This window comes from Pan troglodytes, chromosome 6 (genome assembly GCF_028858775.2).
Source record: "Pan troglodytes isolate AG18354 chromosome 6, NHGRI_mPanTro3-v2.0_pri, whole genome shotgun sequence".
Taxonomy (NCBI): Eukaryota; Metazoa; Chordata; class Mammalia; order Primates; family Hominidae; genus Pan; species Pan troglodytes.
The window spans coordinates 170,686,793-170,713,084 of NC_072404.2; the positions used below are offsets into that span (position 1 = coordinate 170,686,793).

At 41.3% G+C, this 26,292-nt stretch overlaps 1 protein-coding gene across 12 annotated transcripts in view; it reads left to right on the top strand.

Moving 5' to 3' along the window:
* The first annotated feature begins 3,762 nt into the window (after nucleotides 1-3,762).
* RBM33 (RNA binding motif protein 33) overlaps nucleotides 3,763-26,292 on the top strand; it is a 136,907-nt gene continuing 114,377 nt past the window's right edge. For 6 of the 12 annotated variants that reach the window (XM_009444211.5, XM_009444217.5, XM_054655405.2 and 3 more), the window contains exons 1-2: nucleotides 3,780-4,245; nucleotides 24,488-24,566. In XM_009444211.5, coding sequence (XP_009442486.3) covers nucleotides 4,203-4,245; nucleotides 24,488-24,566 — 122 coding nt within the window. In that variant the 5' untranslated portion in view covers nucleotides 3,780-4,202. Of the gene's footprint in view, nucleotides 4,246-24,487; nucleotides 24,567-26,292 lie in introns of all 12 variants that reach the window. The other 6 variants (XM_009444225.5, XM_054655404.2, XM_054655407.2 and 3 more) reach the window with 2 other exon arrangements.

Consider the following 26,292-nt stretch of genomic DNA (forward strand, 5'->3'; position numbering starts at 1 on the left):
AAACTCACATTGCTTGTGTTCTGCCGTTCTAGTCTACTTACCTTTGGCAACTCCCACCTCATCCCAGTAGGGCCCTGAATTCCACGTTGGGCCCATACCTCAGGATCATGTCCTAGTAACCCGGTCATGTGTGACTCCCCATGTTGAACTGCCCCCATGGGTAGATGCCCTCCTCACTTTGCCAATCCACAGGACATACTTTGCATCCTGTGGTGCTCTCACATGCCTTGCTGGGCAGCCCTCTCACAGGGCGTGGGCTGGAACACATGCTTGGGCTCCGATCCTCTAGCCTGGCCAGCACATCCCTCCCCACCTCTCCCAGCCCTGCTATACCACTAGTGCTGCCTAATGGCTTTAGGACATTGTTCAGACACAACAAAAAGGAAGAACTCTCTGGCTACTCTAGACAGTCTCTTCTTGATTTATTTCATCTTTTATTTCCTTAAACCTTTCAAATATTGTCCTTTACGGTGATTTTAATAACTAAAGTCCCTAGGAGGTCAATCTAGTTTGTATTTTTCACTTACAGTGGTTTCTTCCCTCGTGCATTTTGTGATCTTTGATTTTAAGTCCATAGTTGGTTGACCTTAAACTGTGAAGAATATAAGTGGATAATTTGAGAAAGCCCTTCCAGGATCTCTGGCCTAATTTGGGAGCCTGGGGTTTAGATTCCCTCCTCAAAAGCTGTCCAAGAATTTGCTTCCTATTAGCAGAGCAAATGGGGATGACTTCCCCAGTGAAACCCTGAACTTCCTGTACACTACTAACTGCTCAGGCTTTGGATCTGTTTCTGTTTGTTTGTTTGTTTGTTTTGCTTAAGAGATGGGGCTCTGTTTGGTCACCCAGACTGGAGTGCAGTGGTGCAATTACAGCTCATTATAACCTCGAACTCCTGGACTCAGATGATCCTTCCACCTCAGCCTCCAGAGTAGTTATGCAAAGCACTTAAAGGTATGCACCACCATGCTTGGCTATTTTTATTTTTTGTAGAAATGGGGTTTTGCCATGTTGCCCATGCTGCTCTTGAAATCCTTGGCTCAAGTGATAACCACCTGCTTAGCCTCCCAATGCATTGGGATTACAGGTGTGAGCCACTGTGCCCAGCGTTTTGCTTCCTTCTTGATCCTTTGGAAACATTATTCCTAAAACCTAGCAATACAACAAAAAATGTTTTCCACAGAATCTGTTTTGTTGGAGGAGGGGAACAGAATTTCCAGTTCATCATTACTGAGACGAGAAAGGCTTCTATATTTGCTTTATTTACAAAAAAGCAAACCTTGCTTTTAAGATTTTCAGTAGGATATGTATGAAACTGCAGCGCTCACTAGGTAGTCTTAGGTTTAACCCCTGACACTCATATAATGCCACGCCTGGCAGCAGCTCCACTTTGGAGGACTGAGGAGAAGAAACACACTTCACTGAGGTACAGGCATGGAAGAGCTCTACTCTTTGGCCCAAATGCAATTCAGGAGCAAACCAATATGGGTGGGGGCTTGGCTTGGAAGTCCTTGACGGGCGGGAAACCAGTTCCCTGAGTTTGTCTTTTTGATTCCCACACTCAGTTAACACAGTAACAGAGGCTAAAGGTATGGCTTCCCACTAGGTGTTTTAAGATTATTCAGTACTTTCAAGCCAGAGGCAGTGTACAAGTCAGAGGTCATTTTTACCATGAGCAATGTTTTATTTATTTATTTATTTGGAGATGGAGTTTCACTCTTGTCACCTAGGCTGGAGTGTAGTGGTGTGATCTCGGCTCACTGCAACCTCCACCTCCTGAGTTCAAGTGAGTCTTGTGCCTCAGCCTCCCAAGTAGCTGGGATTACATGCATGTGCCACCACGCCCAGCTAATTTTTGTATTTTTAGTAGAGATGGGGTTTTGCCATGTGGGCCAGGCTGGTCTTGAACTCCTGACCTCAGGTGATCCACCTGTCTTGGCCTCCCAAAGTGTTGGGATTACAGGCGTGAGCCACCGCGCCTGGCCTACAACCAATGTTGTTTTATACCACAATGAACATTCTGCCTTCATAAGGTTTCTATGACAAGTTAAAGTTAACGCAAAGTGAAATTTGTTCATAGATAAGGACAAGGGGTTGGTTAAATCTTTACTCACAGTAATTTACCAAGAACTTCAAATACTGGGTGTCCACGCTCAAAAATTTTTCCAGTGGGTGTTTGATCAAAAAATTTTATAGACTCTTGTTCTACAGAAATTCAGTTTCAAGGGGCTTATGAGATTGTTTCATCTGTTAATTTGGTTTTTTGTGGAATTCTTCTGAAGATCACCACTGAATTATCCTGAAAAATATTTTCTGAGTTAGGCATGCCATCCTCCACAGTTCAAAAAATAATGAAAGGTGATAAAGAGTTCAAGCCATTTAAATATGGATGTATTAACGTGCTTTTTAATAGAGACCATTTTTCAATGGGTTGCTTGCAAAACATTTTTTTTGGGGAGTGAGTTCTCACAGTTGAATAATTTTTTTGTTTTTTTTTTGAGACAGAATCTCGCTCTGTCTCCCAGGCTGGATTGCCGTGGCGCAATCTCGGCTCACTGCAACCTCCGCCTCCTCGATTCAAGCAATTCTCCTGCCTCAGCCTCCTGAGTAGCTGGGATTACAGGCGCGTGCCACCACGCCCAACCCATTTTTGTATTTTTAGTAGAGACGGGGTTTCACCATGTTGGTCAGGCTGGTCTCAAACTCCTGACCTCGTGATCCACCCACCTCAGCCTCCCAAAGTGGTGGGATTACAGGCGTGAGCCACCGCGCCCGGCCAGCATTTTATTATACGTACCGTTTTATCATCTCTTCACCCATCCACCAATGCATCTCCTGTATGGACGTCTTGGTTGTTAACTCACGGATTTGGACCTCCAGTTTCATGCCTCTCCACATTGCAGGGTCCTCTACGTTGTTGTATCAGTCACCTTTCTAAAATACAAATCTTACCATGTAAATTGTTTCTAAAATCTTTCAATAGACCCCATAGACTCAGAAAAACGTCCCAAAGTCCGGAATCCTGGCCCCTGCCTACCTTTCCAGTTTCATTGCTGGGTCAGAACGCCTCACCTAAGCCCCACATTGACCGATATGGAATCAATGTTTACAGCCGGTGTGTACTTAGTCAACCCCCTTCCCCGACTGCGACCACTCAGATGCGCCTTCCCGGGCCCCACACCCCAAAACCCCTGAGCCCTTTCGTCCACAGCTGTCTGACCACCCAGCACCCTTTCCTTTATGTCAAGTATGAGGATTTCGTTTCTTAACCATTCTCACTGCTCAAAATGCAAACTCAGACATGAGTGCCGGGCGCTATCCGTCCTGCTCACGTCTTGTTCTCAGGGCCGCAAGGCGCAGGGGCAGTAAGGGCCGAGAGCCCATCAGGGTCCGGGGCTGCCCGCTGCCCAGCCGGGCGCGGAGAAGGGGACGGGGGTCCGGGGTCGCGGGTCCGGAGGGTCTCGGGTTGTAGGAAGTGAGGGCTCGCGGGCGCCGCACGAGTGCGCGTGCACGTTAGCCCGGCGCGGGCGGCACTCATCTCACCTCGCGGAAGCACCTGCTGAGTTGTGCGCACCCTTTCCTGCCCTCAACACAAGCCGTCGGCGTTCACTACTGTAGCTCATTCAGACCCCACTCTCCAACCTACTGTCCAGGCACAGAAACGATAGTTAAGGTTCCCCCGGACCGTTCGCTGGGCCTTGCCTCCCCGGCTCCTAACGGGAGACGGGCTGCCGTAAAGCTTCGCTTTGCCGACTGCTGCAAAGCGCCTTACGACTGAACCCGGAATCGACCTACGGCCAGTAGTCGTCCCCGCCCTGCTTCAAACATTTGGGTTTCAGGAGCCGGGCGGAGGTGACTGCCGCGTGTTTGCGTTGCACGCCCACCGCCCGAAACACGGCGGCGGCCTCAGGGCTGCTGCGGCCTCTGCGGGGGCAGGCCCCGGCGCCCGCCCGCCTCCCGGCCTCCATCATCCCAGGGTGCACCGCGGCGGGCGCGGGCCCGCGGCCATGTTGCGGTAGTTTGTTGTTTTCTTCCTGCGGAGGCGAAGGGGCAGCTGTGGACCGCGAAGCGCCCGGCTTCGTCTCTGCCTCCTGCAGCCCCCTCCCTTCCCTGTCCTCCGTCACCCGTACCCGGGCCCGGACCAGGCACGTCGGCCCACCAGCTGGCTTGGTGGGGGAGGCTGAAGGCCGGGCCCCGCGAGTGCCATGGCGGCCGCCCTGGGAGCGAGCGGAGGAGCAGGCGCCGGAGGTACGTGAGGCAGCCGGACTCTGGGGGCCAGGGCCGCGCCGCGCCGCGGTGGGCTGGGGTGTAGACCGGGGGGCCTCCCCGCTTAGGAGAGGACGAGGCTCTCCCCGGCTCCGACTCTCTTTGTGTTCGGCCTATTCAGTTTTCTCCCTCGCCTTCCCTCGCTATTGTCATTCTCCCTTTCTCGCTCCTCCTCTCCGCTGTGCAGATCGTACTTACCTGTGAACTTCTGTGTGTCCTCTACTTTGCAAGGCTGCCTAAGTGTCAGGCCCATCTCTGGCGTTGGCGGGCATTAAGTGCCGAAGCCGGCCTGGTGTCCTATGGCTAGGAGAGCGCCCCCCCCCCCCCACCCCCCGAGACAGTGTCACTTAAGGAGAGCGGGGCAGGTCGCTGTAGGGTGGGTGGTTAAGATTGTGGGGCCATTCTGACAGATTTAGATTGATTTCAAGCCCAGTACAAAAACATAACGAAAAGATTCACCTGTGTGAAGGAATGTGCGACAGTAGGCCAGTTTGGAAAGTGAGATTTCTTGAGAAAGTCTCAATAAATCCCTGTTTTAAATTAACTTATTTGTTGTCTAATAACCTGTTTTATTTGCGTCTTCCAAAAGTGAAAACGTGACACAAAAGGTTTAGATATTGAGTCAGTTCCTTTGGATAGTTTTTCTTGTTTGCAAGCATAAACAATATTGATGAAACACCTATCTCTAAAAAATTGTAGGTAAATTACTTTCAGGTAAAATTACATATCACTGGGGGTTTTAAAAACATGTGGAGAGATACTTGAAAGTGACTTTTTAAGTGATTATTTTGAAAACTTTGAAAAGAAGGTAAAATATGGATAACAAAAGCATTTGGGATTAGTTCTTACCATTGAAACGTTGAAAAGCCAGTCTAGTGTATACTCGAGAAGTATTTTTTAGTAAATGCTAGCAGATGGTTACGTTGTTATCATCCTGTTTAGGAATTTTGGCCCAACTGTCAAAACGTTTGCCTGAGAAAATGGAAAAACAAAAAAGACTAAGTGTAGGAATGTCGCTTCTGGCAGTTTGGTTTGTTATATGCCACTTTTCTTTCAGTTTAAATACATGATGTTTGCTTGTTACATCTGAGACTAATTAAAATTTTAAAATGTATAGTTCACCTATCTTTCTGGGGGTCAGAATTACTTGTTTTATAGCATTCCCAGTGTAACCTGAGAACTCTTGGGTGAACACTCTTTTCATTAGAAAGACTAAGGTGTTATTTGTATTTTTTCTCTTTTCTTTCAGTAGTGTACAGTGGAGTTTTCTAGAGGCTGAATAACATGTGAAGACGTTATGCTGATGGCTAATGGAATATATGCTTGTGTATTCTTTTACGTTTCTCATTTTAAATTTCTAAAATAGTAATATCACTGAATGTAATCCAGATAAACAGGCATTTTTGGGTCTTCAATAATTTTGAGGTCAGAAGTTTTGAGAATTGCTATTTTAGAAGAATAAGTAGGCTTTATTCATGATGCTTTGGAGTTTTTCCTTCCATTTTGTCACAAGTGCCAAAGTTTCCTTTGCTCTTCATACCAAACTCCTTGCCAAGATTTGTGAGTTCTGTATGACTTGGTCCCTGCCTACCCCACCAGCATGTTGTGTGATTGCTTCCTTTATCCTGGAAGTTCATCGCATGGACTGCTCCTGTACCCGCTCTTGCCAGGGCTGACTCCTGATCCAGTGGATCTCACGCTTTTAAGGGAGGCTTTCCTTGAGAATTCATTGTATCTGAGAAACGTCTGTCCCTTGCTCTTGTGCCTCTCTTGTCTTCATTCTCTAGCAACTTTGTTTGTTTTCTTCAGAACGTTTATCTTAATTTGTAATTTTCTTCAGTTTTTACTTGTTTTTTAAATCTGCCTCCCACAGTAGCCTGTAAACCTCATGAGGACAAAAATGCTACCTGTTTTACCATGCATTCCACGTGTTCCTGGCACATAGCATGTGTTCAACAAACATTTGGTGAATGAATTAAAGGATGAAATGTTTTCTTTACGAATAGGAAATAATATAATTGTATCCTAAGTTATGTTAGTCATTTCCACGTGATTTACCTGTGTAACTGATTAAATCATGTTAGCTTGGAGAAATATTTACATTGGTAATACCTTATTGAGCTATCGATAGCTTATAATAAGCTATCGATAGCTTATTTGGCAGCTCAGTTTAGCATATTGTCTAGCACAGTGGCTTTCAAACTTTTTAAAATGGCAGCCACAGAAATGTGATTGACATTGTGATTTAGTACATACATAAAAGTTAAAAAAAATTTCATGAACAATACTGGTCCATACTATGCCATGCACTCTAATGTTTTCTATTTCATTACAGTAAAATGCTGGTTGTGACCTAGATTAATTTCACAACCTACAAAATGTTTGAGATTGTCAGTTTGAAAATCACTGGTCTCTTGTATAGTAAGTGGTTAATATTTATGGAATAAAATAGATCTTGGCTATCCACAATCTGGATAGCCAAAATGGGTACCACAAAGTGTCTATAGGAGTGTTTGCTTATTTTTTACTTTTTTTTTTTGAGACAGGGTCTTGCTGTGTTGCCCAGACTGGAGTGCAGTCGTATGATCATGGCTAATTGCAGCCTTGGCCTCCTGGGCTCAGTTGATTCTCCCACTTCAGCCTCCTGAGTATCTGGGACTGCAGGTGTGCACCAGCACGCCTGGCTAATTTTTGTATTTTTTGTAGAGACAGGGTTTTGCCAAGGTGCCCAGGCAGGAACTCGGGCTCAAGTGATCTGCCCGCCTCAGCCTCTCAGAGTGCAAGGATTACGTGAGCCACCATGCCTTGGCATGATACATTTCAAAGGAGTCATTTGGTATTGCAGCCAAGTAGTAAGGATAGAGAAATGGAATTGCTATCCTTACTAATAGCAGAGAGAATGACAACTGTTATTTATTGGAGACTGAAAACAAAAACATAAAGGCAAAAACATGGCATTTTGGGGAAGGAACAAATAGTTTAATGAGTTTCAAGATCTTCTAGTTCCAGTGCTTCCTTGTAAAATATAAAATAAAAAATCAGTACACAAATCATAAAAAGCCTCCAACCTAGTGAGTGCGTTATCTCACTTAAGATTTACAACAGCATTCTTGGGCCTGAGCTAATCTGATTTTATAGGTGAGGTGAAAAAATGGGTGCTTGTAAATTTTTTGTTTTCTAGTCAATTCTTAGAAATAAAAAGTTTTAATGGAAAATTTCAAACACATCCAGTAGTAGAATAATGAACCCACATACCCATCACCTAGCATCAACATTTTGGCAATCTGTTTTCATCCCCCCACCTCCACTTTTGTATATTTCAAACAAATCCTAGGCTGGTAAAATTTTAGAGCAAGATACACTGCTGGGATGAGTTAAGACTTTAGATACTAAACCAGTTGCTTTAATTTACATTTGATAGTAAACTAGCCCAGAAAAGTTCAGCCACCTAGCTGTTAAGAAAGGGAAGTAGACTCGAATTTAGGTTTTTTGACTTCTAGTTCAGTGTTCCTTCCAGTGTGTCAGTATGTAGTAAGGCAGGAAAGTATGAAGCATGGTGCAGAAGGTTTTCATTCGAAATTGTGAAAGTGAAACAAGTTTTAGTACTTCAACAGGTAAAATTTACCTGGTAGGAAATTTTTGGAGCATTTTAATCACTAATAGCGCTGATAAATGAGATGTTTTCATACTGATAATTATGTGTGTATAGCCATTTAATTCTTTTTTTTTTTCCTTCAAGAAAATCTTTCATGCTTAATTTCTTAGCTTCAATCAAGAGAGTTTGAGGAGTGGGGAAAGAATAGCCTTCCTCATTTCAGCCATGAGTACTTTTAGCATTTCTTGTAGGGCAGGTGTACTAATGACAAAGTCCCTTAGGTCATACCTGGGGATATAATTTTTGAATGGCAGTTTGAAATATTTCATTCTATCACCTTCTGGCTTCCATCGTTTCTGATGAGAAATTGACTGTTAATCTTATGGAGGATCCTTTGTACAAGACATGTCACTTCTCTCTTGGTGTATTCAAGATTCTCTTTGGCTTTGGCTTTTGATAGTGTGATCATAATGTGTTTCTGTGTGGGTCTCCAGATTTATCCTGCTTGGAGTGGTGAGCTTCTTGAATATGTAGGTTCATGTCTTTCACCAAATTTGGAAGCTTTTTATTTTTTTCTCCAGTTCTTTTTCCTGCTACTTTGTTTTCTCCTTCTGGGACTCCCATAATGCATAGATTGGTACTTTTAATGATGTCCCTCTGTTTTTTAAGGCTCTGCTTATTTTTCCTCTGCTCCTTAGACGGGATAATTTCAATATTTTCCTGTTTCCTCACCTATAGCACCCTTGTTTTCTTCAGAACGTTTATCTCAATTTGTAATTTTCTTTAGTTACTTACTTGTTTTTTAAATCTGCCTCCCACATAAGCCTGTAAGCCTCATGAGGACAAAAAATGCTGTTTTACCATGCATTCCAAATGTTCCTGGCACATAGCATGTGTTAGATATTTGGTGAATGAATTAAAGAATGACATATTTTCTGTATGAATCTGAAAAAATATAATTGTTTCCTAATTTATGTTAGTCAATTCCACATGATTTACCTGTGTAACTGATTAAATCATGTTAACTTGATTTTTTCGGTCCCTCAGTTTTGGGACTGAAAATTGGACATTTTAAATATTGTGATGTGGAAATTTTGGAAGTCAGAATGTCCCCCCCTCTTCTGGGTTTGCTATATTTCTTGTTGTGGGCTTCAGTTGTCTGGTTTTTTAATGACTTGCCAAATGAAGAGACTCTATTCCTTGTCTCCTGTGGTCACTGATGTCTCCATTGTGTTGTATCATTGCCCAGCCAGTGATCTGATGGAGATGTCCTCAAATGGCTGGAGCTGCAAATAAAACAAAACCAAAACCAAAAAACAAACAAAAACTCCTGTGCTTACGTTACTTCATTGCTCATCCAGGCCACCTATAACCCCAACCTTAGCCTCACCTTCTGCATATGCGTAGCTCAAAGATCAGCCAGAGGTATAAATCTAGGGTTCTTTCAAGTTGTTTTCTGAGCATGTGCCCAGCCTTCAGCATATGCATGGTCTTCCAGATTTCCCATTATACATGGGAGCCCCCAACACTCTCATTCCTTCATATATTTTCCTCCTCAGCCTCTTCTTTCCCAGGCTTTTCAGTTTGTATGTTGCTAACCCTGACCATCATCCCTTGCCCCAGGTGACCCTGGTTAGTGGATGTCTTTAAATGCTTTTGACAAGCACTGCCTGGGATGCTGCTCTAGCTCTGAGAGAGTTCTGAAGGGGTGGTCTCTGAGCTGATTCCTCAGAGAACCACCAGACAGGTCACAATGCACAATCACAATTTTTTGAGGACAGGTTCTTATTGACCCCTTTAGCATCACTGCACCAGGAGCACTGACTGCCATCCCCAGTGCTGCCTCTGAGCTGTGAAATGCTTTCTCTGCATCTGTTGTGATTATGTGTTCTTCCCCTGTTCTTTAATCTCTTAATGTAATGTATTGATAGATTTCCAGTGCTGAACTAAGCATGCATTCTGGGGTTCAAAATCTTGATCTCCACATTTTGTTCTTTTTAATATATTGTTGGATTTCATTTTAGGATTTATCTCTGATCATAAGGGAGACTGACTTACTATTTTCTTCCTTGGTATTTGTGTGTACATTTGTGCTATCCTTTTATTTATGATATGTTGGTTTTTAGAATGAGTTGTGAAATTTTCTGGGTTGGTGTAAAAATCTGTTATTGACTGTGGAAGAACTCTTTTCTCCAGAGCCATTTGGGTCTGGTTCCCTTTAAAAAAGTTATCTTTTCAATTTCCTGTATTATTATTGATTTATTTAGTTTTATAAGATGAAAAGTCAATTACGATCATTTAAATTTTCCTAGAAAAATTATTCTTTATGTTCAGATTTCCACATTGATATAGAGTTAAGCAATGCCACAGCTTCTTTTTGTTGTTGTTGTTGTTTTTTTTGTTTTGAGACGGACTCGAGTGCTCTATCGCCCAGGCTGGAGTGTTGTAGTGGTGTGACCTCGGCTCACTGCCACCTCCACCTCTTGGGTTCAAGCGATTCTTCAGCCTCAGCCTCTCAAGTAGCTGGGATTACAGGCACATGCTACCACACCCAGCTGATTTTTGTATTTTTAGTAGAGACGGGGTTTTGCCACGTTGGCGAGGCGGGTCTGGAACTCCTGACCTCAGGTGATCTGCCCGCCTCGGCCTCCCAAAGTGCCAGGATTACAGGCGTGAGCCACTGCGCCTGGCCGACAGCTTCTTGAGTGTGTGTGTTGAAGGTAAATTTTTTGAGACTGAGACTCCTGAGTCTGAAGGAATTTTTAATTTTCACAACTTGATTGGTGGTTTGGTTGGGTCCAGAATTTTAGATCTGAGTTTATTTTTGTAAGATTTTTGGCAGTATTGCTGTGTTTTCTGGCATCCAGATCTGCTCTTGAGAAGTCTGATTCCTAATCATTTTTTATGTGACCTTTTTTCATTCTAGAAGTTTTTAACAACATTTTCTCCTCTTTGTTTGACATTTCATCCCTTAAACTCAGCCATTTAGAAGGCTTCATGGCTAGGCCAGGAGGTGGAGGTTGTAGTGAGCCGAGATCGCGCCACTGCACTCCAGCCTGGGCAACAGGGAAACTCTTTGTCTCACCAAAAAAAAAAAAAAAGGGTCTAGGTTCCTGGGAAAAGAAATGAGTGTCAGTTCCTGTAGATTTTAAGTCATGATGGGAACATCCAGTAGGCTGAGCTCAGCTCACTTGCCTCTTCTTGGCTACCCAAGTTTATAGAGCAAGCCTTTATAACTTCCATAATAGGAGGGGTCCTATCTCATATCAAGCAGGAATTCTGTTATGATTGATTTTTAAACCCTGAATGATGAAAGTTCGTTGAAAGACAAACAGATGACCAATGAGGACTACACTTCATAAACAAAATAAAAACTTCATTTTAGGGAGAACCTGTCCTGGGGCCCGTGTAACATAGGAGATTTTTAAAACAGTGACTACAAATTATTTCTAAAGCAACATGGTGTAGGAACTCTTTCTGAAAATTTGGCTTGGCTATTCAGAACTTAGTAGTTATGCTGTAAGGCTCATATGTTCACTTCGAAAGTTATTGGACATCACCTGATTTCTAGTTAATATTTAAATAAAGGATCTGGATTTCCTCATCTATAAAATAAGGAATTTTGACTATTAGTGATTTGGACTAGGAACATATTATACATGAGTGTGATATTGAGGAAAAAGAAGGTTGAGAACCTTTGGAATACAAAGGTCAGCAAACTTTTTCTGTAAAGGGTCAGATAGTAAATATTTTAGGCTTTGCAGGGCAGATGAGTTTTGTTGGAAGTGCTGAACTCCGCCGTTTACCTTGAAAGCAGCCATAGACAATATATGCCTGAATTGGAATAGCTGTGTTCCGTTAAAAGCTTATTTACATACACGGGTGGTAGCTAAATTTGGGCAGAAACAGGTGCCAGGCCCTACTTGGCCCATGGGCTTTGGTTTGCTGACCCTTAGATTAGATAATTGCTAGAACCCCATCACAAGCTAATAGTCTATGTGGTATCTTATCCAAGTCGAGGATTCTGGAAAAGAAGAAGAAATAGAATGGTAAGTAAAAGTTTGTGTTAACTGTAGATGTCTGATTGCTGCATGATAGAGAATTGTAGAAATCTAGTAGATATCTTCAGTCTTGAAGGAAAATTGATCCCCCTATTAAAATAGAATGTCTTGTACAATGTTTAGGCCTTAGAAGGAGATTTTCCAGGTAAGGAGGGCATTGACCTCTTTCGTTTTGCTCAGTTAATATTTTACCCCTTGGCTTTCATGGATGTGCTGTTCTTCCTTTAAAGTTCTGGACTAATGTGGACACATTTTTTCTTATTGGTTGTTTAATATGACTGCTATGAACTGGAACTTTAAAAAGTATTTGTATTCTAAAGGAAAACAGAGGGAAATGACTCAGAATATATTAAGAATATAAACAGGCTGTACAGGGTTCTTGTGTTAGCTTGCCCTGTAAGATTTTGAGTCATTATTTCACTTAGCATGATGTCCTCAAGATTCATCAGTGTCGTAGCATGTGTCAGAACTTCCTTTTTAAGGCTAAATAATATTCCATTATATATCTGTACTATTTTTTTTAAACCATATATCCTTCAATAGACACTTGAGTTGCTTCCACCTTTTGGTTATTGTAAATAATACTAATAGGAGCTTGAGTATATTAATATGTCTTCAAGTGCCTGCTTTCAGTTCTTTTGAGTGTATACCCAGAAATGGAATTGGCACGCCAGTCCTTGGATTTAGGGGCCAGTCTTAATCCAGAATGACTTCATTTTAACTAATTACATCTGCATAGATTCTATTTCTAAATAAGGCCACATTCTGAGGTTCTGGTGGACATGCCCTTTTGGGGGATGCTGTGGTATGATAAAAAATGAATATTTTTTTCTGCCCTGGTTCCCTCGGCAGAACTTTGGAAACCCTTTGAATTTACTATCTTTTCTACACTAATGAGATGGCTTATAGCGGGGGTGGGGGCCCTAGATAGCTTTGGGGTGGGGGCTTGTCAGAAAAACTAACCCCATGTTAAGAGGGTTAGAATGTTCAGGCTCAACCCCCAGCCTCCCTCGAGGGGAGAGGGGCTGGAGATTGGTGGTAATCACCATTAGTCAGTGATTTAATCATCAGGTTTAGGGAGCTTCTGAGTTGGTGAGCACCTCCTCGTGCTGGGAGGGTGGTGCACCCTGACCCTTCAGACTGGCCCTGTGTACCTCTTCATCTGGCTCTTCATTTGTGTCCTTTATAATAAACTGTAACAGTAAGTACGGTGTTTTCCTGAGTCCTGTGAATTGTTATAGTAATAGCAATGGGGGGAGGTGTGATAACCCCAGAATTTGTAGACTTCAGCCAGGGAGAAGTGTGAGTAGCCTGGGCACCTCATTGCAGTTGGCATCTGAAGTGGGGCAGCCTTGTGAAACTGAGCCCTTAACCTGTGGGGCCTGCCCGAACTCCAGATGATTAGTATTAGGATTGAATGGAGTTGTTGGTATTGCAGTATGATTGTGCAATTTGGTACAGTCAGCAAGTCAAAGTTTTAAAAAATATTGCAAAAGATGGCTGAGTGAAGTGTAATAATACCCATGCAGCATTTTAAAAACCAAACTTATTAACTTCTACCCCACCCTCAAATAAACCAGCACGTATATCCATCAATCCACAACTAATCCAGATTCAAAATACTGATGTTTTAATTGACTTCTCCTTCCTTGTTCTATTCAGTTAGTCAACATGCCTTGGAATTTCTAAATTGACAGTTTCTGGTTCATGCATTTGTCTTATTCTCCCTTCTGTTTCTTCACTGTGATGCTAACCACATTTTTTTTTCTTAATGGTTGGTTTGTAGTTACTTTGTTTTACCATTGTTTATGTTTTATCGATTAATTAGTTCTTGCTTCTTGCTACTAGATTACCCTTCCTAAACTGAGGCTGTGTTGCATATGAAGTATAGATTTCTTATGTTGCTTTTCTAGTAATGCCCCAAATCTTTACCACCTTTTCTTTCTGACTACTTCTCTCTATGAGTGTGCTTTCAACTTACCTGAACTCCTTGCTGTGCTCTAGGCTTGTGGAACTCAGCCTCTGTGCTGTTATTTCCCTGGAATGCCCATCTACTTGACAAAAATGTAGTCATTCTCAGCCTTCATCTCAGTTATTACCTAGTGTGTCAAACCAAACTTGATTTTCCCCAGCCCTCATCACATTGTATATATTTTTTGGAATCTTTACTCAAATTTAAGTCATTCATTAATTTAAGTTCATTTGCTTTTTTGCTGATAAATTTACATAATATGAAATTTAATACTTCATTAAAAATTTTATATATTGTCCTCTTTTAATAATTTTATTTGTCCTCACATTATATGTTCACATGTGTGCACAGATAAACATTGGTGGTGATGTTCTTCTCCTAGTTTTACAATTGTTTTTATCAGAGAAATTTGGGATGATTGTAATATCTTTGTGCTTTTAGGTATTGCAATAATATTTCATAATGATCATGTATTAGTTTGGTATAGATAATCAAGCTATTACTCTAATAAATGAGTTTTTTAAAAGTTTAAGGAAGAATAAAGAAGACCATAAATCCATAATTAATTCTGTGTGAACAGATAACTACCATTATAGCAGTTTGGCTTATATCCTGGGCACACGTGTACACATATGTTTTATATACACAGTGGCCATACCATATTGTATGATATTGGAGAATTTTCCCCCCATTATATTATTGGGGATATTTTTTCATGTCAGGAAACAGTTTGACTTTAAAATTCTTATTGCTGCCTAATATGTAACTACATGACTGTACTTTTATTTGACCTCTCTGCTCTGGCTTTTTTTTTTTGTTGGGCATTTGGTTTATTTCTACTTTTTCCTATTAATAAAACACTTCTTGATGAACATCCTTGTACATATTACCTTTGTTCACTAAATGATGAACAGTATTTATCAAAATCTATGGAGTCCCCGAGACTATGTCAGAGTGTCTGTGAAGTCAGACTATTTTCATAACGGTATTAAGGCTGTTTGCCTTTTTTTTTTTTTTTTTTTTACTGTGCTGACATTTGCATCAATGTTGCAAAAGTAATGGTGGGTACATTCTCTGGTGTTTTAATGTGAATTAAGGCAGTGGCAATTATTTATTTTATTAAATCTTGATCCTAAAGTGCATTTAAAAAATCTTTGTGACAAGTAGGGAGCGTATGCATAAAGGACTTCTGTTTCGTACTGAAGTGTAACAGTTGTCTTCAGGAAAAGTACCTGTCCAGCTGGCATGGTAGTGTGCACCTGTGTTCTCAGCTACTTGGAGGCTGAGGCAGGAAGCTCACTTGAACCCAAGAGTTCAGTCCAGTCTGGGTAACATTGCAAGACCCCGTCTCTTAAAAAATAAAAATAAAAAAAAAGGTACTTGTTCAATTTAATTGTAAGCTGAGCTAGCTTTTCTTATTTCTTCTGTAGAACATCATTTTTACTTGAAAGGACAATTGACAGACTGTGGTTATTCAGATTTTAGTGCTTGGCAGATACATTCTTGAAAATGAAGTGAGCCTGTCACTTCAAGTAAAACAGTGGACATTATTTGTTGCCAATGATAATATGTAAGCTTTCAGACAAAAATGAGAATTTTGAAATACTTATATTTGATATTGTGAGCTTGAAAACTTCCCAGCACTTGAGGACTTTCCTGGTGAGATTGGTAATGTTGTTAACCAGTGTGATTTTGTATATTGGATAATGAAATGTGTTAGCATTTGGAGTACTACATAAATCAGGGAACCAATATTTTCAAAATGACCACTGCATGGTGGCACAAAATCATGGTTAAAGATCCAATAACAGTGCAAGACACGCTTGGACTTTAACATAACAGGGTATGAAATATTAATTGCTGTGGCTTCAGATTCTGCATTGCAGCCAATCTTTAAGAAATGGCCACTTCTTGATTATTAGTGTAGTATCGAAGAATATCTAAAATTGTTTGAAAAGACAAAGTACTTCTTTTTACAACTACGTATTTATTTGGAGTCAGATTTCTTTCATGTGTTTCAGTCAAAAAACATATCGAGTGAGACTCCGTCTCAGGAAAAAAAAAAAAAATATATATATATATCTCACAAGAGATTGAACGCAGAAGCAGATAGAAGAATTCAGCTGTTTTCTACAAAGTCAGACATTAAAGAGTTTTGAAAAACTAAAAAATATTTGTTTTATAGACTTTTTGTCATTAAAATATGTTGCATTAACATGTAATACTGATTTGTTTCTTAAGTTTGACTATTCTTTTTAAAATTATAGTCAGCCCAGTTTGTACCAGCTGACCCTTACCTCATTTCCCGTCTTCTTTACCCTCCTGCTCTAGTCTTTTCCAATAAAGGCCTTAAGTTACATGCCATATATTAGTTTATTGGGATTACTGTTTGTCTTTTCTTACTAGACTGTAATCTACACAGGGTGAAGGTTTTTTTTTTTTGTCTTGTATGTCAGTTGTCTAGAACAGTGCCTGGCATATATTATGTGGTCAAGAAATAGTTGTCGAGTGAAGGATACAGGTTTCATGACTCTTCATTTGTATTCATATTTTTTGCTTATCTTGCATTCTCTGATTTTGGAATGATTTCAACAGCCACTTTCCTTAGCTATTTTATGGTGTCTCTCCTTTGGGAAAATACTTTAATTATTTTTGATGATCCTGGCCTCTAATTTTGGCTTTTGTAGATTTAACTCTGAAATTTCCAGAAAGTGCTACGTAGCACGATGGCAGTTAAATTTCCTTCCGGAGTGCCTGCGCTGATGCACAGTGTGAGATGAACACAGGGATTCCTAACCCTAGCTGTCCATCAGAATTAGTGGGAACTTTAAAAAGCAAAAAGAACCCACTGAATCAAAAATCAGTGAGGAGGCCAAGGATTATATACTTGTTAACAAGGTTATAATACTTGTTGTTAGCTAGCCTGGCAAAAAGATGTTCTGGTTTCAGCAGAATTAGATGCTCTTTTTTTCATTTTTTCTTATTTTGGTCTCACTGTTTTGTCCAGGCTAGAGTGCAGTGGCCATGCACAGGCATGAGCATGGCACACTACAGCTTCAAATTTCTGACCTCAAGCAATCCTCGCTTCTCAGGCTCCCAAGTAGCTAGGGCAACAGGCTCCAGCCACTGCACCCAGTGGATGCTCTAATTAATTAGCAATGTCTGCCATGGATGATTGTGATTAAGTACTAATTTCTTCGCTGTGTCTTAATGAGAAAAAAGCCACAAGCTAAATTTTTAGCTTATAAAATATTGGGACTTTGCTTCTGTTTTCATAGATAGGGAATGCTCCTTCTTTTCATGAAGCATGACTTTTGATGTTTTAAAATTCATTAAGAACTATTTTTTGGCCTAACGTGTATCAGGGACAGTGCATCCTGTACATTTAAAAATAACTTATATTTTGCACTTGTTGGTCCAAGCACCCTGTATTATCTGTTAGGTCTAGTTGATTTATAGTATTTGAGTCCTCTATATCCTTATTAATCTTTTACCTGGATTTCATATTTGTTGAGAGTGGGGTGTTGAATTCTCTAAGTATTAATGTAGATCAGTCTCTTTCTCCCTTCATTTTTGTCAACATTTGCTACATCAATTTTGGTGTTCTGTTTCAGTACATATATGTTTATAATTGTTATATCTTGATGAATTGACCCTTTGATCGGTATACAGTATTCTTTCTTTTTGAAACAATTTTGGATTTAAAAATATTTTATCTGATATTAGTGTAACTTTGCCAGCTGCCTTTTGGTTACTATTTGCATGAAATATCTTTTTCCATCCTTTCACTTTCAATTTATTAGTGTCTTTGGGTCTAAAGTGAGTCTCTAATAGGCAGCATATAGTTGGATTTTTTTTTTTTTTTTTTTTTTTTTGAGACGGAGTGTCTCTCTGTCGCCCAGGCTGGAGTGCAGTGGCGTGATCTTGGCCCACTGCAACCTCTGGCCCACTGCAACCTCCGCGGGGTTCAAGTGATTCTCCTGCCTCAGTCTCCTGAGTAGCTGGGATAACAGGCGCTCGTCACCAAGCCTGGCTAATTTTTGTATTTTTAGTAGAGACGGGGTTTCACCATCTTGGTCAGGTTGGTCTCAAACTCCTGACCTCATGATCCACCCGCCTCGGCCTCCCAAAGTGCTGGGATTATAGGCGTGAGCCACCGCGCCCGGCTGCTTGTTTGTTTTTAGTCCTCTCTGCCAGTCTGTGATGTGACAGAAGGTAGTCAAGTGGGAAATGCCAGATGCCAGTCCTTCCAGTGGAACAACTATTGACCTGGCAAGAACAGTTGGAAGCAACCGTTTTGGAACTTGAGAACCTAACATTGGTTTTCATCACTGATGGGCTGGTACAGAGGCTCTCTCTGTTATTTTCATCCCCCTCTGCTGAAGCAGTTTCTCCTCAGCTTTGTTCATTTTTCCTTTTTATTGGATGCAGGCATTTAAGGAAATCTACCAGGTCACTGGTTGATTAGGGAGATAACAGAAGACAGACTTCAGTGACCACACTTAAGGAATATAATAAATAGTAGTTTTAAAAAGCCATTAAACAAATGGACAGCAACCTTCATTGTGTAACAGCAGCAACTCTGGGGAAGGAGAATCTGGTTTCTAGAGTTACTACATTGCAATGTACAGAATATCCAGTTTTAAATAGTAAATAGTAAATAAAATACTACATTGTATAGAAAGAAGCCTGAAAGTATGGCCCATTCATAGTAGAAAAAGAAATAGAAACCACAAGGATACCCAGACATTGGATTTACTAGACAGATGCTTTAACCTTCTTAAATATGCTTAACGTGCTTTAGGAAACTGTGAACCAAAAAGCTAAAGGAAATCTGGAGAATGATATATGAAGAAGTAGAGAATATTAATAAAGAAATTATTAGAAGGAAACAACTTCTGGAACTCAAAAGTACAGTAGCTAAAGTAAACTCTTTAGAGGGGATCAGTAGCAGATTTGAGCAAGCAGAAGAATCAGCAAACTTGAAGGTCAATTGAGATGATCCCGTTGGAAGAGCAGAACGACAAAACAATGCATAAAAATGAACAGAGTCTAAAGGACCTACAGGGCACCACCAAGTGTACTTATATACACGTAGGAGACCCACGAGAGCAAGAAATTGACAGAAAAAAAATTTGAGGAAATAATGGCTGAAAATTGCCAAATTCATATACAAATATATAGCTAAAAGATAGGAATCTGTACATCCAAGTACACCACACACTGGATATATTAAAACAACAGAAATTTATTCACAGGTCAGGAGACCGGAAGTCCATATTAATGTACCAGCAGGGCCACACTCCCTGTGAAGCCTCTAGGGGAGAATCCTTTGCCTCTTCCAGCTTTTGTTGGCTTCCTGCATTCCTTGGCTTATGGCAGCATAACTCAAGTCTTTGGCTTCACATGACCTTTCTCCTCTGTACGTGTCTGTCTGTCCCCAAATCTCCCTCTCCTTATGTAGACATCAGTCGTCATTGAATTTAGTGCCCTCTTTAATATCCAGTGTGATCTCATCCGAACTTGATTACATCTGTAAATAGCTTTTTCAGTTTTAGAGACAGGGGCTTGCTCTTTTGCCCAGGCTAGACTACAGTGAGTCAGTCATAGCTGACTACACCCTCTGCCTCCTGGGCTCAAGCAGTCCTCCCACTGCAACCTCCTGAATGGCTGAGACTACAGGTGTGCACCACCACACCCAGCTAAGTTTTAAAGTTTTTTGTAGAGGTAGGATCTGGATATATTGCCCAGGCTGGTCTTGAACTCCTGGCCTCAAGCGACTACCTTGGCCTCCCAAAGTGTTGGGATTACAGGCATGAGTCACTATGCTCGGCCTTGTTTCTAAACAAAATCACATTCACAGGTGGCAGAAGGAGGGGTAAGACCTCAGCATATATTTTTTGGGGATACAATTCAACCAGTTATAAGCAGTTCTGCCAGCAACAGATTTCTTCCTGTTCTTTTCGTCTGTGAATGTCTTTATGAAAGATCATGTCGGTGGATTTGGGACTCTTTCTTTGAGCACTTTGAATAGGTCATCTTACTGCCTCTGGCTACTTCTGTTTTGATGAGAATCAACTATTGCACTTCCATTGTAGGTGATGAGTCATTTTTGTCTTGGTGCTTTCAAGGTTTTTTCTGTGTCTTCGGCTTCGAAACATTTTGACTACGTTGTGTGTGTTTGTAAATCCTTGAGTTTATTATCATTTGAGTTTGTTGAGCCTTTTGGATGTATAGATAAATATTTTCCAGTACCTTTTGGAAGTTGTCAGCCATTATTTCTTTGAGTATTTTTTCCTACTCCTGTGTGTCCTCTCCTTCTGCTGCTCCCATTACACGTATATTGTGCCTCCTGATGGCCCCACATTTCTTTGAGGCTGTGTTCAGTTTTCATTTTCTGATTTCTGTTCTTTGGATTATGTCATCTCTGTTATCTGTTTTCAAGTTTACTAATTCTGCTAGTTCACATCTACTACTGAGCCCCTCTAATGAACTCATTTTAGTTATTTTTCAATTTCAGAATTTCTATTTGGTTTTTAAAAATAATTTGTGTGTGTGTGTGTACATTTTTTTTTTTTTTTTTGAGACAGAGTCTCACTCTTGCCAGGCTGGAATGCAGTGGTGCAATGTGTGCTCACTGCAATCTCTGCCTCCCCAGTTCAAGCCATTCTCCTGCCTCAGCCTCCCAAGTAGCTGGGATTACAGGCATGCATTACCACAACCACCTAATTTTTGTATTTTTAGTAGAGACAGGTTTCACCATGTTGGCCAGCATGGTCTCATGATCCCCCTGCCTTGGCCTCCTGAAGTGGTTTTTTTTTTCTTTTTCTTTTTTCTTTTTTTTCCCAGACAGAGTCTTGCTCTGCGGCCCAGGCTGGAGTGCAGTGGTGTGGTCTCGGCTCCCTGCAACCTCTGCCTCCTGGGTTCAAGCAATTCTCTTGCCTCAGCCTCCCGAGTAGCCGGGATTACAGGTGTGTGCCATCACATCTGGCTAATTTTTGTATTTTTAGTAGAGACGGAGTTTCGCCATGTTGGCCAGGCTGGTCTCGGACTCCTGACCTCAAGTGATCCACCTGCCTTGGCCTCCCAAAGTGCTGGGATTACAGGTGTGAGCCACTGCACCTGGCCTATTTATTCATATTCTTTATTTGACCTGACACTGTCATCATATTTTCTTTTGGTTTTTTGATCATGGTTTCATTTAATTCTTTGAACATATTTATAATGGCTACTTACAGATCTTTTTCTATGAAATCTGACGCCTGATCCTCTCACATGCAGTTTATGTTGCCTGCTTTTTGTTGTCGTTGGATTATAGGTTATATATCTTCTTGTTTCTTCCATATCTTGTAATTTTTTGTTGAAGTCTGGACATTTTAGATAATACGTTGTAGCAACTCTGGGTGCTGGTCTCCCTGTTCTCCCACCCCTGGGCTTATTACTGTTATTTGCTTCTTCACTCCTTTGTTGACTGGCTGGGTTATTTTAATGAAGTGTTCACCCCTCCGCCGAAGCTTCTGATGTTGCTCCGCAGTGACCACAGCCTTGGGCATGCCCAGTTACCCTGGGATGGTTGTCATGGCTTTGATTGTCTCTTTCTGAGCACACCTTCCGTAATGCCCTGGGGCATAAATCGCTTTATAAATTGAGCCCATCACATTCAGGCTCCTTTGAATGGATACTGTCCATGGTTCGTGTTTGAGATTTGTTCTGACCCAAGCAGGGGCCCTCCTCACCTGTCTGTGTCCCCATTTCTCTCCAGCACAGCAGCTCATCTACATTCTGGCCATATTTCCAGCTGCTTTTACCACTCTCTTCCCAGTTAGCTCTCACCAGAACTCTCCCTCACTGTTTTTGGGAGCACTCTTTGGCTTGAAGTCAGTTTCTTTGGAGAGTTTTGGAGCACTCTTGTTCTAAATGTCTGCTTCCTCACCCCCCACCTCTCTGAGCCACAGCATTTGTGCTGTGGCTGTGGACAGTGGTGTACCAGTCTCTGGGTGATACCCTTGCCTTAGGAGCTGAGTGCCTGGGAACTGGGGGAAAGCAGCAGCCCCAGGTCTCCTCAATTTGACTTTCTTGGTGTGGGACCCCCAGCCCTTGACCCAGGGCAGGGGTTCTCTGGGCCCAGCAGTGTCTGTCCCATGAATGGGACCTGAGTGGAAGAAAGGAGCCCACATGTCTCACTAACAGTCACCCAGAATTCAGCCTCAACAACGGGTAGGTGGGGGTGGGATGGAAAATGCGGACGGAGGTCCTTGTCCTCCAGCTGGGAGCTGAGTGGGGAGGGCGTCCTGTGTTCTTGGCTGCAGTGGTCTGGAGTGGAGTCTTAGCATTACTGAGTTTCAAGGATGAAGAGGGGTGGGTCCTGGTTTAAAACCCATTAATTCTTGCTGCCATTCTTGCCAAATTTTTGGTAGATTTCTGGAATAAGTGTCTTTTCATTTGTTGTATGTCCTTAGAATTATTCTTAGAGACTTTAAGTAGTTATTTTATAAAACAGTTTTCACCAGGCTCACAGGGAGAGGACCCATGGAGCTCCTCATTCTGTCATATTGGAAGTGGAACTTCTTGAGGCTATTAATTCTTTAATGTCTTTAATTCTTGGATTTTCTTTTCTTTCTTTCTTTTTTTTTAAAGCACTTGTTCTGTTTGGTAATTGTATTAGGCCATTCTCACAGGGCTATAAAGAAATACTGGAGACTGGGTAATTCATAAAGAAGAGAGGCTTAATTGGCTCATGGTTCTGTAGGCTGTACAAGTGTGGTGTCAGCACCTGCTCAGTTTCTGGGGAGGCCTCAGGGAGCTTTTACTCATGGTGGAAGGTCAAGCAGGAGCAGGCACTTACCTTACATGGCAAAAGAAGGAGCAAGAGGGTGAGCAGAGGCGGGGAGGGGTGCCACACTTTACAACAACCACATCTCCAGAGAGCTCACTGGCTATGGTGAGGGCAGCACCAAGCCATGCCGGATCTGTCCCGGGACCCCAACACCTCCCACCAGGCCCCACCTCCAACACTGGGGATTACAATTCAACATGAGATTTGCAGGGATGTATATTCAAACTGTATCAGTAGTGTTTGGTAAGAGTATATATATTACTTCGGTAGAACTTGATTGATTTCCAGCTCCAGGCTCGGAAAATTCCTGAGGCTTTATAGGTGTTTATATCATCTGGCCCTACCTACCCCAACCACCTGCCCCTAGGTAGACTCTTTCTGGGGAGAGAGATCTATGTTCTGCTGTCTCTCAAATTTCTTTGCTTGTATGTATGTCTGAGATGAAAACCTTTAATTTCAATTCTTTGTTTACTAGGAATAAAAATAACTTTGTCAGGTGCCACCCATTTGTCAGTTCTTGTATTTTAAAATACGTTGTCAAATTTAGTATTCCAGCAAATTTATGAAGTAGATAATAGCTTCATTTTTATAGAAAAAGAAACAGGCCTCTAAAGGGCTCTGGTCTGCTCTTAATTGCCCTTTCTTCACTGTCCATTTCAGTAGCTACTTGCCACACATGGCACCAAGCACTTGGAATGTGGCTTGTTCACATTGAGATGAGAGATGTGCTGTGTGTGCAAAATAAGCAGTTAGTATGGAAAAAATGTAAAGTATGCTGTTAATATTTTCTGTATTGATGACACACTATGATTTTTATATATATATGTGTGTGTGTGTATATATACACATTTTTTTTTTTGAGACAGAGTTTCTGTCACCCAGGCTGGAGTGCAGTGGCGCGATCTCAGCTCACTGCAGTTTTGCCTCCCGGTTCAAGCGATTCTCGTGCCTCAGCCTCCCAAACAGCTGGGATAGCTGGGACTACGGACATGCACCTCCATGCCTGGCTGATTTTTTTTTTTTTGTATTTTTTTAGTAGAGGTGGGGTTTTGCTATGTTGGCCAGGCTGGTCTCAAACGCCTGACCTCAAGCTGATCCATCCGCTTCGGCCTCCCAAAGTGCTGGGATTACAGGCTTGAGCCATCGCGCCCAGCCATACATACTGTGATAATATTTTGGATATAGTATGTTAAATAAAATATATTGTTAAAATATCGCCTGTTGAAGTTTCACCTATTTCTCTTTACCTTTTATAAATGTGGCTACTAGAAAACCTAGAATTAGGTGTGTGCTTATATTTCCGTTGCTCAGCACATCTCTGCATTATCTCTATTTTGCTTAAATGGAATCTTAGCTTTCCATGATTTGGAAAAGTGTGACGATTACAAAAAGTATTATGGAAGTCTCTAACTTTTTAGCATGTCACATTTTTTTTCTTTCATGCAGTAAAAAAACACTCAAAACCCATTTTATAAAGAAAACACTTTAATAACATTTGCGGTTTTTTTTTTTTTGAAAACCTGTTAGTGATTTTTCATGCCCAATAATGTTCAATAAGTTGGTTTTCTTGGATAGCTTTGTGTTTTTAAAGATGTTTCATTATTAAAAGTGGCTAAAGTAAAATGATAGTTACATATGAAACTTTTGTAATTTAAAATGTCAAGTCAGGAATCCTTAAAAAAGTTGTTTTAGTGTTTGAATTATTTGCATTGTGTCTATTTTAACTTAGTAAAACTGACTTCAATGGACTGTTCTCATAGATGATGACTTTGACCAGTTTGATAAGCCTGGCGCGGAACGGTCGTGGAGAAGAAGAGCTGCTGATGAGGACTGGGACAGGTACGTGCACCCTGTGCTTCACCTAACTGCCTGTGCCCATCTCTCTCATTCTGACACTTGGCTCCCGAGGGATCTTTACTGAACACAGCACCTTGACTACCTGGTGCTCTCTCTTGAGTGGGGCTGTCCCTCCTGAGCTAAAGTGAAGCTTCTCCATGCAGAAGGCTGAGGTGTGCTCCTGTTCCAGGCCTGTGTTGTGTGGAGGGCTGCCAATAGATCATAGGTCTTCTGTCCTTTTTCTTTATTTTTGTACAGTAATGATACTGACTTTGTGGACACCCAGAACCATTACTGGAGTGGCCTTGTGCCAGAGTTCTTTAAGCTCTACTTTGTACTGAATATCTGGCTACACTTTAACGTTTTTTCCATTCTAATATGTGTAGATGGTATTTCACTAATTTTAACTTTCATTTTCCTGGTTACCAGTGAAGATGAAAATCCCTGTTTAGGAATGGATGAAAAAGACCTGTTTAGGAATACACACAAACAATGTAAAAATCCACAGTGATGACAGGTGGTGGTTTGATAGAGTGGTCATCTCTGGCAAGGACTTACAATAGAGGTTAGAGATGTGCTCTGGGAGAAATACACAGTGGGGCTTAATCTGGGTGGTGCGGCTGAGAAATGATGGTTATTCTTTATAACTTTTTTAACACCTTAAATACTGTGTTGAGAAAATGTAACAATTACTTTGAAGCTGCAGTCAATTTGAAAACGGCAGTGTCACATCTGGAAGTTTTATAGAATAATCTAACTTGAGAACTATGAGGCCCTTACAGTTCACATAAAGCTGATTGCTCTTTAGTGACTCATGCAGTGTATTAGTCAGGATTCTCCAGAGGAGCAGAACCAAAAGAATATATGTAGAAAGACTCATTATGAAGGACTGGCTCACGCGATTATGGAGACTGAGAAGTTACACGGTCTGTAGAATGGTGTAGTTCCAGTCTGAGCCCAGTGTTCTGTGAACCGGGGGAGCCAGTCATGGAAGTCCCTATCTGAGCCTGGAGGCTTGAGAACCAGGAGCACCCATGTCTGAGGGCAGAAGGTAGCTCAGCTCAAGAAGAGGGTGAATTTGCCCAACTCCAACTTTTTGGGTAATGTCTGCCCACATTGGTGAGGATGGATTTCTTTACTCAGTCTGTGGATTCATTGCTAATCAGCTCTGGAAGCACCCTCATGGACTTTCACAGAAATAATATTTTGTTAGGTAGCTGGGCATCTCTTGTCCCAGTCAAGCTGTCGCACAAAATCAGCCAGTATGCATTCTAAAAGTTAGATAGTGCTTAAAAACGATGTCTTTCCTAGAAAAGAAATGGTCTTACTAGTAAGTACTAAAGCTAGTTTTGATTAAAAGACTGTGATGGTGAGCTGAATAAAATATTAAGTGGGTCTTTCAGTAGCTTCCTCATTATTTGGAGTTCCTCTTTGAATGGTCTGTTCATATCTGTTTTTTCTTTTGGGTTGTTTGTCTTTTGTTTATTGATTTTAGGGACTGTTTATATTATACTTACTGGAAATTTATTTTTATTGTTTATAGATATCTCCTCCCAGTCTGTGGCATGTGTTTCCTTAAAAAATAGTCTTTGACTAGATTTTTGAAAAGAATACAGTCAGATGTATAATCTTTTTTCTGTGTAGTTTTTTATTCTTTTTTTTATTAAAACATGAACAAAAATGTATTTGGAAACCCTTTTCAGACTTCCAAGAAAGTTGCAAGAATAAT